Source organism: Megascapheus bottae, chromosome 22 (genome assembly GCF_031878675.1).
Source record: "Megascapheus bottae isolate mThoBot1 chromosome 22, mThoBot2.hap1, whole genome shotgun sequence".
NCBI classification, from domain to species: domain Eukaryota; kingdom Metazoa; phylum Chordata; class Mammalia; order Rodentia; family Geomyidae; genus Megascapheus; species Megascapheus bottae.
In genome coordinates, this window is record NC_143530.1 from 30,083,002 (window position 1) to 30,099,770 (window position 16,769).

General features: G+C 45.9%; 1 protein-coding gene across 2 annotated transcripts in view; it reads left to right on the forward strand.

Moving 5' to 3' along the window:
• Rreb1 (ras responsive element binding protein 1) overlaps positions 1-16,769 on the forward strand; it is a 73,582-nt gene that overhangs the window by 44,680 nt on the left and 12,133 nt on the right. For both annotated transcript variants that reach the window (XM_090356425.1, XM_090356426.1), the window contains exon 7: positions 1,204-4,129. In XM_090356425.1, the coding sequence (XP_090212551.1) occupies positions 1,204-4,129 (2,926 nt within the window). The remainder of the gene's footprint in view (positions 1-1,203; positions 4,130-16,769) is intronic.

Here is a 16,769-nt window from a genome sequence, read left to right on the forward strand (position 1 = left end):
TTTAATATCTACATCACAGCTAGATTTTTTGGGGGGATTATAAAAGCATAGAAATCCTGTTCAAAATGCTATGTATTATTGACTTGAATAAGAGCCTGCTAAATCTACTTGGAAGTTATTTTTTCCCTATTCTTATACATTTGAGATAGGAAATATCAACATTGAAGTTCTTCAGGTGCACATCCTCAAGTTCAGTGGACTGTTCCACACATAAACCAAAGAACAGACCCCTGACTGGTACTCTTCCCTCTTGTCCCTCCCAAGGCAATGTCCCCTCACAGAGGTGGCCACCCCCCCTCCCCCCGGCACTACTATAGTTTTATGAGCCATCCATTTTCCAAAAGAAAGAATTCTACCTTCATGATGGTGTTACCTTCCCTGTATCTTCCTGATGAGGATGCTCTTGATTAATCAAAGCATCTTTTGATACTTTGCCATATTTTTCTTTGGTACTCAAAGGTGAGTAATCATTTTTTGTTATTTTGTATTATTATTATTTAAAAGTAGTTGAACAAAGGGGTTTCAATTTGACATGTCAGTTTGAATACAGTGCATCTTGACTTTTTTTCTTTCGCCAGTCCTGGGGCTTGAACTCAGGGTCCAAGCACTGTCCTTGGCCTTTCTTAAGGCTAGTATTCTACCACTTGAGCCATAGTACCACTTCCGGCTTTTTCTGTGTATGTGGTACCAAGGAATGGAGCATAGGGCTTCATGCATGCTAGGCAAGCACTCTACCACTAAGCCACAATCCCAACCCTGTTTTGTTTTGTTTTTAACATTTTGTATTAGCTTACTCTAATTATACAGAGAGGGATTTTACTGTTATATTCTGATGCAAGAGCTTGAATTCAGGGCCCTTGTATTCTCACTTAGCTGTTACACTCAAGGCTGGTTGGTGCTCTACCACTTGAGCCATACCTGCACACCTAGCGTTTTTTGCTGGTTCATTGAAGATAAATCTTGGATTTGACTGTCCAAGCTGGCTAGGAACTCTGATCCTCAGTTCTCAGCTTCCTAAGTAGCTAGGATTTGCAGCACTTTGTAATGTTCATAATTCAGACCCTGACTAACAGTCAGGGAAAGGGTAGTTCCTTATATATTAATAGAGAAAGGCTGCAAACTAAGGCAGTTGTACAGCAAATACTTCTTGCATCTCCAATCTTCACCTTTGTTTCTTTGCTTTTTCTGGTGGGTTAAACACAGGCCTGGTGTGAAACAAACCTGAGAAGGTGCATCAGCGAACAGCACCATTTTGTCTGCGACACCTGTGACAAGGCATTCCCCATGTTTTCTTCACTCACCCTACATAAGCAGACACACAGCGCTGTGGACCAGGGACGGGAAAAGCTGCAGGCCAAGACCCTGGCTGGTGATGCCGTGGACCAGAAGGTTTTCTTGGCCTTGCTGGGCCTGCAGCACACCAAAGATGTCAGGCCTGTGCCCATAGAGGAACCCCTGCCGGATGACAACCAAGCAATACAGCTCCAGACACTCAAGTGTCAGCTACCTCAGGACCCTGGCTGCACCAGCATGCTGAGTCTGTCTCCTTTTGAAGCTGCTTCTCTAGGCGGTTCTCTCACGGTCCTCCCAGCTACTAAGGAGAGCATGAAGCATCTGTCCCTACAGCCCTTCCAGAAGGGCTTCATCATCCAGCCAGATAGTAGTATTGTGGTCAAGCCCATCTCTGGGGAGTCAGCCATCGAGCTGGCAGACATCCAGCAGATTCTGAAGATGGCAGCCTCAGCTCCCCCACAAATCAGTCTTCCGCCTCTGTCCAAGGCCCCTGCAACCCCCCTGCAGGCCATCTTCAAGCACATGCCTCCTCTGAAGCCAAAGCCCTTGGTCACACCCCGGACAGTAGTGGCTACCTCCACGCCCCCACCTCTGGTCAATGCCCAGCAGGCCTCCCCGGGCTGCATCAGCCCCAGCCTCCCTCCACCTCCCTTGAAGCCTCTCAAAGGGTCAGTGGAGGCAGCCAACAATGCCCACCTGCTACAGTCCAAGTCTGGGGCCCCGCCAAACATAGCCCCACAGCTCTTCCTCCAGCAGCCCAGGTTGGAGCTGTCAGGCCAGCCTGAGATGAAAACACAGCTGGAGCAGGACAGCATCATTGAGGCCCTGCTACCCCTGAGCATGGAGGCCAAGATCAAACAGGAGATTACAGAGGGAGACCTGAAGGCCATTATGACCGGGCCGGGAGGCAAGAAGACACCGGCTATGCGTAAGGTGCTCTACCCCTGCCGCTTCTGCAACCAGGTGTTTGCCTTCTCAGGGGTCCTGCGTGCACACGTGCGCTCCCACCTGGGCATCTCACCCTACCAGTGCAACATCTGCGACTACATCGCCGCAGACAAGGCTGCGCTCATCCGCCACCTGCGCACGCACAGCGGGGAGCGACCGTACATCTGCAAGATCTGCCACTACCCTTTCACCGTCAAGGCCAACTGCGAGCGGCACCTGCGCAAAAAACATCTCAAGGCCACGCGCAAAGATATCGAGAAGAACATCGAGTACGTGAGCAGCAGTGCGTCGGAGCTGGTGGACGCCTTCTGCGCGCCGGACACGGTGTGCAGGATGTGCGGCGAGGACCTGAAGCACTACCGCGCCCTGCGCATCCACATGCGCACGCACTGTGGCCGCGGCCTGGGCGGCTGCCACAAAGGCCGCAAGCCCTTCGAGTGTAAGGAGTGCAGCGCCGCCTTCACGGCCAAGCGCAACTGCATCCATCACATCCTCAAGCAGCACCTGCACGTGCCCGAGCACGACATCGAGAGCTACGTGCTGGCCGTCGACGACGACAACAACGGCAGCCTGGGCCCTGCAGAGACTCCTGCCGAGGCCTCCGCCAGGGGTGAGGAGAGCAGCTGTGTTGCCTTTGGTGACTGCAAGCCCCTTGCCACCTTCCTGGAGCCTCAAAATGGCTTTCTTCATGTGGGCCCCACCCAGCCCCTGCCTCCCCATGTCTCGGTAAAGTTGGAGCCCACCAGCACCTTCCCGGTGGACTTCAATGAGCCCCTGGACTTTTCTCAGAAGGGCCTGGCCTTGGTCCAAGTAAAGCAGGAAAATGTGCCCTCTTTCCTGGGCCCTTCTCCCTTGACTGCCCCCTATGACTGCTCCATGGAGCCCATCGACCTGTCCATCCCCAAGAACTTGAGGAAAGAAGACAAGGACACGCTTCCTCCCACTGAAGCCAGGAAGCCGGAGCTGGAAACGGGGAGTGCAGAGCAGCCCTCTCCCTGCCCAGCACCCTGCGCTACCTTACCAGTGACTTTGGCACCTACTGGGATCCTGGAAAACCCCATGGGCACGGGGGTGGCTGCCACCACAGCTGCCACCACACAACCCCTCCAGGGCTCCGTACAGCTGGCGGTCCCCATCTACTCCTCAGCTCTCATCAGCAGCCCTCCCCTCTTGGGTAGCTCTGCCCTCCTAAACAACTCTACCCTCCTAAGCAGCCCAGCCTTGCTGCGCCCACTGCGGCCGAAACCCCCACTCCTCTTGCCAAAGCCCCCCGTGACGGAAGAGCTACCCCCACTGGCCTCCATTGCTCAGATCATCTCATCTGTGTCATCAGCCCCCACTTTGCTGAAGACCACAGTGGCCGATCCGGGGCCATCAAGCTCTGCTGCCTCTACAGACAACTCGGGAAGCTCCATCCCCAAAGCCACCATCTCCCCCATAGCTACCACAAGCCCCACTGCATGCAGTGACCCCAGAACCAGCAGCCCAGAGGCGACTTCACCTACTGAGCCAGGGCCAGCTAGCCTATCCAAAAGGAGGGGCCGAAAAAGGGGGATGAGGAGCCGGCCCCGTGCCAACAGTGGCAGTGTGGACCTGGACTCCAGTGGGGAGTTTGCCAGCATTGAGAAGATGCTGGCCACCACAGACACTAACAAGTTCAGTCCATTTCTGCAGACTGCAGAGGACGATGCTCAGGACGAGGTAGCTGGAGCTGCTGCCGACCACCACGGGCCCAGCGATGAGGAGCAGGCAAGTCCTGCAGAAGACAGGCTGCTAAGAGCAAAGCGCAACTCCTACGCCAACTGTCTACAGAAGATCAACTGTCCCCACTGCCCCCGGGTGTTCCCTTGGGCCAGCTCCCTCCAGAGGCACATGCTCACACACACTGGTAAGGGGATCCCCAGGGCTCACTGGGTGGTGAGTCCTCCTTCTTGGCAGGAAGGCCATGTCAGGAAAAGGGATGAGCAAGGGCCATGAGATTGAGTGTCTGGGACTTTTTTCCTATACTCCTCCTAATTTCTGTTCTTACTCTGAGAAGCCAGTCTTTGCCTGGGGTGGTGGTCTTAGTTACCACATGACCTGACCCGTCATTGAGCCACTAAGGGTGGCTATTGACAGGAGGGTGTTTTCCTATTTAAGTAGTCATAGGCCTGTAGCTATGATTCTCATCTCCTGGTTTAAGCATGGAGGTGGGACTTTGTATTAAAGTATTGGAGCATAATGTGCTCAGTCCTTTGCCATGACAAATTCCATCCTGGTATCCTCAGTACATACACCTTTTCAAATTCTGAACACTCATTGGAGTTCTTTTGCCCACCATGTATTTGTAAAGGGAAACTACTACAAATGTGACCTGGCTGTTTTCTTTCCACTCACTGAGGTGGCTACATCTCCTGTTTATTTTGATTTTTTGTCTTCCGTTTAGTTTGAAAATTGGTAATGGGTGGTAATGGAATGTTTCAAAATTGTATTTATACTAAGAAGTCTACTGTTCCATAGAATATGACTGTTGTTCCTTCCCCCCCAAATATGACTAACATTCTAAATAGCATACTGAAATTACCAAAATGGTAGAATTTTCTGAATAGTCTTTCAGGATTTACATCATTGAAATAAGGATGAATTGTGTGAGATCCTTAGTCCTTTGGAGTTGAAAGTTCAAATAGGCAGAGCCAAAAGCCAAACAGTGGTTCCTATATGTATGTGGTGAATCCAGGAACCCTGCATAAATTAACAGCAGTTCAATTTAATTTCAGACCAAGAAAAATATCTCTTAGTAGGGAATTTGAGATACACCAATGTATTCTTTGTTGTTGACCTGAAGCTAGAATTTAACAGCAGTCTGTATTTTGTGAAGTCCAGCAAACTGTACAGCAATATGACGGGTGAGTCAGACAGGGAAGTTGACCCCACTGTGTTCTCAAATGCAGTGTCTTCTAGCTGAGGGTAGGCAGCATTGTGTGGAGAGACTGGAAAGGGAAGGGAAACGGTGGAGACGTAGCTAGGTCGTTGAGGGTCTCTCCCAGCTGCCGTTCACCTGCGATTGCCACGTAGCTAGCTATGGTATTGTTTCCTGGTGCTGTGGGGCCTCTGGTCAAGGAAGTCAGCAGTGCCCATCCAGGGAGCACTCAGCAAGGAAACTAGAATGTCTAGATTCATAAAGCACATGCTGCCTTTCCAGGCTGTCTTTTTTTTCTTTTTTTCCCCCTTTGAAGTAATATAAACCTAACAAAGTCAAATAACGGTTCTTAGGACGACCATGATTCAGAGAAGGTGCCGCTCTTGGGAGTATCTTTTGATGTCCCTTTTGGATGACACTTGTTTGTAACCTGCAGAGTTTTTGAGAAGCTAAATTTCTGTTACTGTTTCTGCAAGCAGATGGTCTGAATGTTTTGTGACTGGCTTTACTCCCCTCTTCCATCTCTCCTTGCCATCTCCCAGTCTGGCACATGTTCCTCCAGATAGGAGGGGGTCTATGCTTGGAAAAAACTGCACATTTTCTTCAAATGAGGCATCTATCCTCATATATGTCTATTCCTAGTAAACTGACAGTCTCTCAAAGAAGCTGGAGTAGCCAGAATTTCAAGAACAGACACCTGAGATGTCAGTAAGAGTCCTTGTGAACAAGGAAGAAAGGAAGATCATCGTTGGTTTAAAATTGGGAGCATATGAACTTGAACAGGGAACATGGAAGACTTATTCAAGATAGAGTTGATCTTCATAATAATCCTATGAAGTCAGTGCTGCCGTGAGGAAATTAAAGTACAGGAAGGCTGAGTAACAAATGGTCAAGTGCAGGCAAAAGTCCAGGCCAGAGCCAGGACTTGCTCCAAGGTATATGTGCCCAGCTAATCCTCTGTTGAAGTCTTCCTATGCCTTCCTAATTGGGAAGTATTTTTAGATAAGTGAGAATATACCTGTGATTCAGAATTACGTTGTGCACCATAAAAAAAAAATTGGTATCCATTGGCCTCTATTAAGGAGCTTTGCTGGGGTTTACTGTTAAGATTTGTGGGACAATCTCAGTTTTACCTCATGGCATGTTACATTCTGTTATGTCCAATACTACATAAGAATGTTTTCTCTTCATTGACTGCTAAGGCTGTAAGGAACCAAAAAGTCACCTGCCCACAGACCTGAGATTTTCCTGCAGGGAAGCACTGCTATCATGTCAGAGCCACATGACTTCTGTGAGATGCTATCCAAAACACAGTGGGGGTGGGGAAGGGGGAAAGACTTAAAGAATATACACTTTAAAAATATGGAAGTTAAACGTTTAACTTAGCAGCAACCCTGAGAACAAAAGTCGTATACAGGAAAGACATTTTGTAGAGTTTGGGTTTTGGGGTTTTTTTTTTAAGTACTAAAATATAGCTGGCAGTTACCCTGGAGGCTGGAATTCAGCCACCATCATTGAACAGTATCGTTTCAACTGTAGTTAAGTAAACTGCCTATGTCCTGAAATTCAGCCTCTTCCTGCCTTCTTGGTGAATTCAGGTAACTACCACACCTAGTGTCAATACTTGGTATTATTCTCAGCCTATCCACTCCCCTCAGGGCAGCTGCAGGATGTCCATCCAGCTTGGGGCCCACCTGCTAGCAGTCCTTAGCCCCTCTCTTTCCAGCTCAGATCCCAGGAACTGTGCTGCGAGCTTTGGTCTTTCTTGTCCCCAGGTATAACCTACACACACACCTGCATTCCTCCTTCTCTCTTTTCCAGCTGTCTTCCCACCTTGGAGCTTCCTGTGGATGATCTCAGTTCCTGGCTCCTTGCCCGTCTCTTCTTGAACCATGTCACCACCTCAGGAGACAACAGTGCACTGTTCCGCCTGTTCCTCTCTTGACTGTCTTGTCCTGTATCTTTAGGCCACAGGTATAGGACAGTATGCCAAGAAACACAGTCCCATCCCTTTCAGCCTTTGTTCTTGTTTCTTCCTCTCCCCACCATGACAGGGTTTGGCAGGCTACTCCCCTCCAGCTCTGACGTTCTAGGATTCCCTTGCTGCACTGTTGCTCCCTTCCTCGTGGGTGTTTTGAGCTCTTTCGACAGTTCTACGCGCTTCCTACAAACCCTCCTTCTGCCAGTGGGCAAAAGTCTTGAAGTTTAAGTTAGTAAGATGTCCTTGCCTGAGTGAGGGAAGGACCTGAGATACCCATTATATTCGGCTTCTTTTAACTTGAAATGTCAGCTTTGCTACTTTTAACCCAACCCTCTGTATACCTCTGCCAAATTCAGAGAAAAAAAAAATACCGAAAGAAAGATGCCTTTGCCTCAAAAGTGGAGGAGTGCTGGCAGGATGTGTCTGGGGGCTTGCTTGAGCTCTGCCATACAAAAGAAAAGGCAGCTTTCCATCTTCCTATCCCCAGTTTTCTTTGAAAAATTGACAGAATATTTTAATTCGTGGTCTTGAGGGACAAGATCCCAATGTCCTCTGCTTTCATTGTGTATTCTGTTCTTGCTCCTGTCCCAGAGCTTTTCCTGAAAATGTACCCTGTCTTTTTTTTTTTTTCCTCTTTTGTGCTGGCACTGAAACTTCAATGTAGGTCCCCAAGCTCTCACTTGACTTTTTATTGTTCAAGGCCAGTGCTTTCCCACTTGAACCACACCCTTGCTTCCAGCTTTTTGCTGGTTAACTGGGGACACAGGCCTCATGGACTTTGCTGCCCAGGCTGGCTTTGAACTTTTTATTTTCAGAATTCAGCCTCTTGAGTAGTAGGATTACAGGCATAAGCCACCAACATCTGATGTCTTTTTTTCCAGACTAGTTGCTGAATGAATGAATGCTGACTGGCTGGCAGTTTAAGCACTCTCATTGGTATTAGAGATGCATAGATCTTGGGTACAAAAGCAATTCCATGGTTACAGGTAGTCTTACAAACCTCCCTTTTAAAGAATAATTGAGGCAGTTACCATGGTAATAAAACCATGTGATACTTTCCATATAGATAACCAGTGCTTTTGAAACCCATCCAGTTATGAAATGCCAAAAGGGCTCATAGTTTCTATGCTTCTACAAGGCAGAAGGCACATTGTTGCTTGGGAAGGAACACTTTCTCATTGAAAATGAGTTTTTAATGTAGCGGCTGTCCCTTTGAGGAGCCTTCCCGTGATAGAATGATTTGGCATCATTAAACTGTCTAAATTTAGAATTCATGTGAGTTTTTCTCCTGGACTGTCAGCCTGGCTGACAGATCAACCCTTGCCGGGGCCTCCCGGCAGCAAATTGGGGTTCCTGAAATAAGGGGCAGGGACTGGAAAAATTAGAAGAGAGACAAACACATCGGGTCCAGGAGGTCTGCAGCCCAAGCACAAACTGCCCTCGTTTATTCTTAACACAAAGTTTTTATCCCCTCCGGAGACCAGGGCCCTCCCAGGTGTTACATCCAGATCGTTAATCAGGGAGCTGTTGAGGGTTACATTCATATGGTAAAAATCTCAGATCAATTGAACAGAAGGCCAAAAAACAATGAGACAATCAAGCAATTATCTGATGCAAATCAAAATACAGTTTGTTTCCACTCTTGCTCCCGACATATCCCCCGCCTTTATTTTAAAAGAAACACAAGTGCAATTTCTATTCTTTTCACTATCTCTAATATCTCATTATCCTGTCTCACTTTCCAAAAATGACTGGTCCCTTCATCTAAAGGGGATAGATGGGCGGAGATTCGGCTTCTGTGACTTCTTCAAGCTGACTCAGGGGCGTTGTCTCTGTGCTTGACCAGGGACCTTAAAAAGCCTAGCCTGTTTATTAGGGATTGCAAGGATTGGATATCAGGAATAATAATTTACTCCAAACTAGAGATCATATTTGACATTAAACAACTGCACAAACCATCTTTGGCTACAATAGTGTAGTTACATAGCACCCATTTGCAAAAGCCTTTTCTTGATTGTCTGGGGAACTAAATTTCTGCAACCTTAACAATGCTTCAGTTGTCAGATCTAAACAGATTAATAGAGACACAAGTCTCAGATCCACAAACTTTTCCTGAATTTGTGGCTGGTGTCAAAAATAAATAGATAAATAAATAAATAAAAATTTTGCTCAATTAGGGCTTTAAACTATCCACTATCACAGAAGATTGACGAGTTCCTGCCCAGTTATGAAAGGCACGGGCATTAGTAAGGCATGCTTACAAACTATTCTATGACCTCCCGGCTCTGATTAATTTGATCGGCCAAGCACAAGTGACTAAGATCTGACACCATCTCTGCCATCCAAGCAGAGGATTTCTGCGTCGAGTCCCAGTAGAGTTTCCCCACACAGGGATAAATGTCCCATTGGCAATTCACTTGCTTAGTTGCTGGACTTGAACTCAGGGCTTGGGCACTGTCCCTCAGCTCTCCAGCTCAAGGCTAGCACCCTGCCACTGTGAGTCCTGAGCTTGGTGCTTGAGTGCTGTCCCCCAGCTGTTCAGCTCAGAGCTAGCACTCTGCGGCTTCAAGCTCCAAAGCAACTCTGCCTTAATAGCACTCTGCTGCCAGATTAGACACCACAATCTCACAGGGACTTTGCTTTGCCCGGGGTTGGCTCAAAACTGCAGTTTTCAGATCAGTGAGTCCTACGAACGGCCATGTATCTCCAATAGAGCAACAAGGTGGTAGACACAGAAATAGTCTCTAAGCATGAGCTTACCTAGAACCTGGAAAAGGCCAAAGTTACATCTGAATAAGGATTGCTGTTCTTCTCCAATGGGCTAGCTGGAAGTTACAAGAGCAAGCTGAAATAGCAATTAAGCAATTACTTTGGTAGTCCTGATTTTCCTTTTCTCTCTTTCTTTAAACATATAAGACAACTTCACTTTCAAATATTGTTTAGAAACCCATTTCCAATGTTCTTAATAACTTTTACTGATACTGGCTTAAACAATTAACACCTTAGCCTTTATTTGCAATTGAAAAACCTTTAAGGGCACAAAGAGCTCCTGCCCTCAGGCCCCCTAGGGCCCAAGGCACTCCTCTTGCCTTTTAGAAAAAAGGGGCTCTTATGCAGTTTAGATTACTGTCTAAAACTCCAACGACAGTTTAAACTCAAATAACAGTTTTTCCCTAATGCAAGAACTATAGACATCAGTGCACCAAAAGTCCAAGTCTGGACTTAGTTTTCTTCCTTTTTTTTTTTTTTTTTTTTTTTAACATTCCTTTAAAATACTAATCACATTATCCACATTTTACCATCAGATTTCTAGTGTCAGTTTGCAAGAAAGGACAGGCAAAGTTTCTGACGTTAATGAACAATTTTACATTTAAATCTCTGATACATGTTTCCAAACTTTAACTTAAAGTAATAAATCCCAAATTCCCTAACACCTCTGAGCTGAACAGGATACAATGTTTACAATGTAAACAGCTGTATGCCCTGCAATAAAGTGCAGATTTCAGGATCTAGAAAAATATTTACCAGTTTTTCTTTAAGACAGCACAATAATTCTTTGAGACATTGTAAAACATCCAAACCTAATATTTTTCTTGAAGTTTTAAGCTTAGATTTACCCAATTGTCTTTGTGTTTAAGTATAAATTTATCCTTTTTTTTTTTTTTTTTTTTTTTTTTTTTTTTTTTTTTTTTTTTTTTTTTTTTTTTTTTTTTTTCAGCATGCTGACAATTTAACCTTGAACATGTTCACTCACTCATTCACACACATTCATACTCAAAGATCATAAAGCGCGCAAAATTAATATCGGCCGTTCAATTTCCGGAAGTTTGTGTCAAGAGAGTTTTGCCAAGTTTACTCTTACAGGTGAGAACCAGGTTCGAAACAAAACTTTTTGCAAGGCAGCTTAGCTGGAATTTATTTTTCCAGGGCTTGTTACAACTGCAGACATGGGGGAGCGGCCATGCTAGGCCCAGAAATGTTCAAATAAATAACAAGGATGTGTGCTTGAGTACGCACAGAAAAACCATAAGGACCCACACTTAGAAATGGTACCAATTTTAAAGACAAAAACTGGACAAAGAAAAATATGTAACATGAACAAGACAGAGAAGCGGAGACTTTTAAATAATCAGACATTGACATATAACAAGAAAATTGGACTCAATCAGATACACTTAACAGCTAATTTTAGATTTAGACATGTCTTGCAGGTGGGACTCTCTGGTATGCCTTGATATTGACAAGAAACTCAGAAGGGGAAGGGGGGTCAAGGCGTCCCTTGACCACCCAGGCCTCTATTTTAGGCCCACAGTGCACCCTTTTTTTTTTTTTTTTTTTTTTTTTTTTTTTTTTTTTTTTTTTTTTTTTTTAAATAAAATAAAATAAAATGGAATAAGAAAAAATAAAACAAAACACAGACATACAGGGGGTCGGCCGACTTCTACTTACCTCTGGAGGCCTTTGCTTTTCACCTGGGCATCTTTTACAAAAAAGGTTATTAAGAAGAGGGCTGGTAAAGACAAAATAATGTCACATATTAAATTGTGTAGAGTCAATAAATATGTTAAAAGGTCCCTACATAATAGTAAAAGGAGGAGAAACACAGCTCATATGAATGTGTGGAACAAGTGGATCAGTAGCAGTCCCAATAGACATGCACGAATAACTCAGGTCCTTTCCACGTCGCAGGATGCACCACTGGAGGGTTGGGGGTGTAGGCCCAGTGAGTCGCTGCTTGGATGGCCACTGTCACTCTCCACGATCCGAACGCAGCGTTCAGGCAGCCAGCGGGCGTCATTTTCTCCTTGTGAAAAAACACATACATGCCCTCGACCCCAGGTTAGAACAGGATCGGGTCCATGCCAAGCACCAGTTAGGGGATCCTTCCACTTCACTAAGGCAAAAGGACGCTGCTCTCTTTTTTCCCAGAATCGCTGAGCAGCAGATAAATTATTTGAATCCAAATTCAAAAAATTTAAAACAAATAAAGCATGATTAAGTATATTCACAGGGGTAGCAGGATACGACTCCCCTTTCTGTATTTTAGCAATTTGGTGTTTTAATAATCCATTAGCTCTCTCCACGATGCCTTGACCTTGAGGATTGTAAGGAATGCCTGTAATATGAGTGATATTATAGGAACGGCAGAAGGATTGAAATGCTTGGCTTGCATAGCCAGGGCCATTATCTGTTTTTATTTGCGAGGGAATCCCCATCACAGCAAAGCATCGAATGCAGTGAGAAATACAATGTTTAGTGGCTTCCCCAGCAAGGGGGGTGGCCAAGATAAAATTAGAATAAGTATCTACAGTAACATGAACATATTTTAATCGGCCAAATGATGGAACATGCGTGACATCCATCTGCCAAATGTGATTAGAAAGCAGTCCTCGTGGATTTATACCTAAATGGGGGGCTGGTGAAAAAGGGACACAGTTAGAGCAAGTCTTGACTATTTGCCTTGCTGTTTCCCTAGATAATTTGAACTGTTGGCGCAAGGCTCGACTGTTTTGGTGGTGGATGGCATGTGACTGCTTAGCAAGTTCAACCTGAGTTAAGTAAACTCTGGTGGCAGAGTCAGTGACCGCATTGCCTTCACTTAAAGGGCCAGGAAGATTAGTGTGAGCTCGAACAAAGCCAAAAAAACAGGGGTGGTTGCGAGAACAAAGCAAAGTTTGTATTTGGCGAAATTGGGTCTGAATATTGGAGTTAGTAGTTCCAATAAAGGGAACAGTTTCTATGACTTGAAGAGCACGAATTACATATTGACTGTCTGAGTATAAGTTAAAGGGCTCGTCTTGTAACAGGACGAGTGCCTGTAAAACAGCCTCTAACTCCACCTCTTGGGCGGAGGAAAAACCTGTAACCCAAGATTGAGTTTTCCCATTAATGGTCAAAGCAGCCGTTCCATTTGAGGATCCATCTGTAAATACCAAAGCGGCAGAAGATAAAGGCGAGGCCTGTACTATGGAAGGAAATAGAAACGTATGACACGCAGCAAATTGGAGAAGTTTGTTAGACGGGTAGTGATGCAAAATTTTTCCCGTATAATTGGCCCAAGCAATGGCCCAAGGATCGCAATGGGCGAATAGCCAATCTTGTTGTTGTAAATTATATGGGACACAGATAAAATGAGGTTCCTGACCTAAATATTTACGGGAATCCACTCGGCACATGTGTATCAGATTAGCTACCAATTCGTAGTAGGGGGTCAGCACTTTGCCGGGTGTTGATGGTAGATAAAGCCATAAAAGTGGGCCATCCTGCCACAATACAGCAGTTGGGGAGTGAGAAGTAGCTAAAATGTAAACTCCCCAGGGTTTAGAATAGTCACAATAGGTCATTTGTTGCTGGGAAATTGCCTTTTCTACAATTTGGATGGCCCTCCTGGCGTCAGGATTTAATTCGCGCAAGGATGTAGGGTTGGTATCTCCTTTTAAGAGATCAAAGAGGGGTTTTAACTCTCCTGTGGAGAGCTTTAGATAAGGCCGAAGCCAATTTATATCTCCTAAGAATTGCTGAAAATCATGAAGAGTTCTTAAGTGTGAAGTTTTTAATTGTATTTTTTGGCTTTTAAAATAGTGTGGGCCTAATATATGGCCCAGATATGTAAAAGGCGGGTGTTCCTGAACCTTTTCAGCTGCTATTACAAGGCCAAAGAGGCTCAGATCCTGCTTTAGTTGTCCAAAGGCTTGTCGTACGACGATAGGGTCAGAACAAGCCAACAAGATGTCATCCATATAATGAACAATATAAACAGAAGAAAATTTTTCACGAGTGGAAGAAATGGCTCTAGCCACAAAACTTTGACATAAAGTTGGGCTATTTGCCATGCCCTGTGGGAGCACAAGCCAGTGATATCGCTTCATGGGTTCTTTAAAATTAACAGAGGGGACACTGAAGGCAAAGCGCTTACAGTCTTGAGGCGCCAGGGGTATAGTATAGAAACAATCCTTCAAATCTATAATAATCTTATAAGTATCCTTTGGGATTGCCATGGGTGAAGGCAAGCCAGGCTGTAGGGCCCCCATCAGTTCCATTGTGGCATTTATTTTTCTCAAATCCTGTAACAGCCTCCATTTACCTGACTTTTTCTTTATAACAAAAATTGGAGAATTCCATGGAGAGTTAGAAGGGGCCACATGCCCCAAATCCAGCTGCTCCTGTACCAGCTGCTGTACTGCAATGATCTTTTCTAGTGAAAGAGGCCACTGTTCAACCCATACCGGTCGTTCAGAGAGCCAATTTATGGGATCAGCATGAGGGGGAGGGCAAACGACAGCTCCCGTCAAGGGATACCCCAATCCTTGTCTCGTAGGGTGAGACTGGGGTTGGAGTGGCTCTAGCTCCCCCTGTGCTGCTCGGCCTAGTCCCCTAAAGGGGAGGAGGCCTTGATCAAGTAACTGCTTAGTGACCGCAGCACTAGGACTAAACATATACACTCCCATTTTTTCCATGATATCACGACCCCATAAATTAACTGGCAGATGATCCAAGACAAATGGCTGAAAATGACCAGAGTGCCCTTCCTCATCTCTCCAAACAAGGATCGCACTGCTCTGCTGTGGGTCAGTTGCTTGCCCAACCCCCTGTAGGGAAGTCATAGAGGTTGTCAGGGGCCATTGGGCTGGCCAATGTTTTTTAGATATCACAGACACATCTGCTCCAGTGTCTAATATTCCTTTAAAGGGCTTTTCTTGTATAAATATAGTCATCTCAGGCCTCTCTTGTTTTATGCTTTGTACCCAATAGATATCAGAAGATCTAAATCCTCTCTGTCCACATGGGGGATTAGCAGTCTCCCCGGGAGGTAAAGGCACAAGTATTAATTGTGCTAATTTTTGACCGGCTGGGATCGATACCACGTGTTTCGGGGCAGAGGCCATAACTTTGATTTCTCCAGTAAAATCCTGGTCAATTTTGCCAGGTGTAATCTGTATCCCTTTAAGGGCTGAGCTACTTCGCCCTAACAGCAATCCAGCCACTCCCGGGGGAAGGGGGCCGAAGACCCCCGTGGGGAGAGCTTGTGTCCCCATCTCTGGGGTCAATACTGAGCAGGTGGAGGAACAGAGGTCCAATCCTGCACTTCCTGGGGTGGCACGGAGGAGGCCGGAGACTGATCTTGGGGGGTTGTTAGAAGATGCACTTGTGGCCGAGAAGAGGGAGGGACTGCCCCATGGTTTTGCGGGGCCAGGGGCTGGCCCCTCCTCCAGTTTCCCGAAAGCGGGCGGCCATTGCGATCTGTTCTTGACCTGCAATCTTTAGCCCAGTGCTTCCCTTTACCACAGCGTGGACATGTGCCAGGTGATTTTTCTCTCTTTTGCCTGGCCTGGCGTGGGCATTGCGTCATCCAATGTCCTATTTGTCCACAAGAAAAGCAACGCCCTGGGGGTCTAGCATCCCGAGAATGCCGCTGACCTCTATATTTTAGAGACTCAGTAACAGTCTTTCCTTGAGGAGCGGCGGCTAAAGTAAGGCCTTGTACATGGGAGGGTCCAATATCAGCACACAGTGAAATAAAGTCCGTGATTCCTCCCTTATTCCTATGGGGTCTGATAGCCGCCTGACAGGCGGCGTTGGCATTTTCATAGGCTATGTGTCTAACTATATTCTCCCTTGCATTCTCATCTTGTACTAGGCAGTCTGCAGTCTCCATTAATCGAGACACAAATTCTAGATAAGGTTCATTCGGTCCCTGTTTAACTTCTACTAGATTTTTTGTACGATTGGAATTGCGTAACTTTTTCCAAGCCTCTCTCGCCGCAGCATTTATTTGTAAATAGGCCTCCTTTGCATAACCCAATTGATCTTTGGTGTTTTTATAGGTTCCCTCTCCTAACAACTGATCAACAGTGTAAGGCAGGTTCTTAGAGCTATTTGTTTCAATTTTAGCCCGACACTGTGCAGTGAACTCTGTCTCCCATAATAAGTACTCTCCTGCACTAAGGCATGCTCTGGCAAGCCGCTTCCAGTCATTTGGGCATGCAATACCAGCACACGCGGCCTCCAATATTACTTGAGTAAAAGGGGCAGTTGGCCCATATTGGGAGCAGGCATTTTTTAAATCCTGTAATAGTTTAACAGGAACAGGCTGATGGTGTACTTGTTCATCATGATCAACTGAACTAGGGAAGCATCGAGGCCCTGAAATACCTTCCCTCTCTCTAGCAGCCTGAGTCAGGTTTAATTGCGATGCACTGTGCCTGGTTGTAGTGCCTGTTAAAAGGGACTTGTTGCTAGGGCCTTTAGGCTTGCCTAAAGGTTGAGAAAGGGATTGAGGCCGTAAGGCTGCAGCCGGAGGCGGTGGGTGTGAGGGGTAAGGTTTAGAATCAGACACCATAGTGGCCTGAGGGTCATATTTCTTTCCTACTTCTGAGGGGGCTCTCTGCTCTGTCCCCATTTTCGATAGAAAATGTAGGATTTCTTCTAACTTCTTCTCCATCGTAGCCATTCGGCCCTCCATTGACTCATCATAACTTTCCTCCTCGGTATTCAAACCTGAATTCTGATACTCAATATCTACTGGTTGTTGTTCCGTTTGCAAGATCTCACTTAGACTCTCTTGGGCTGCGGCATATGGCTCAGCCTCAGGTTCTTCAGAAGGGTCCTTTAACTCATAAAGTTCCCTTAATTCAAGATTAAATTCAG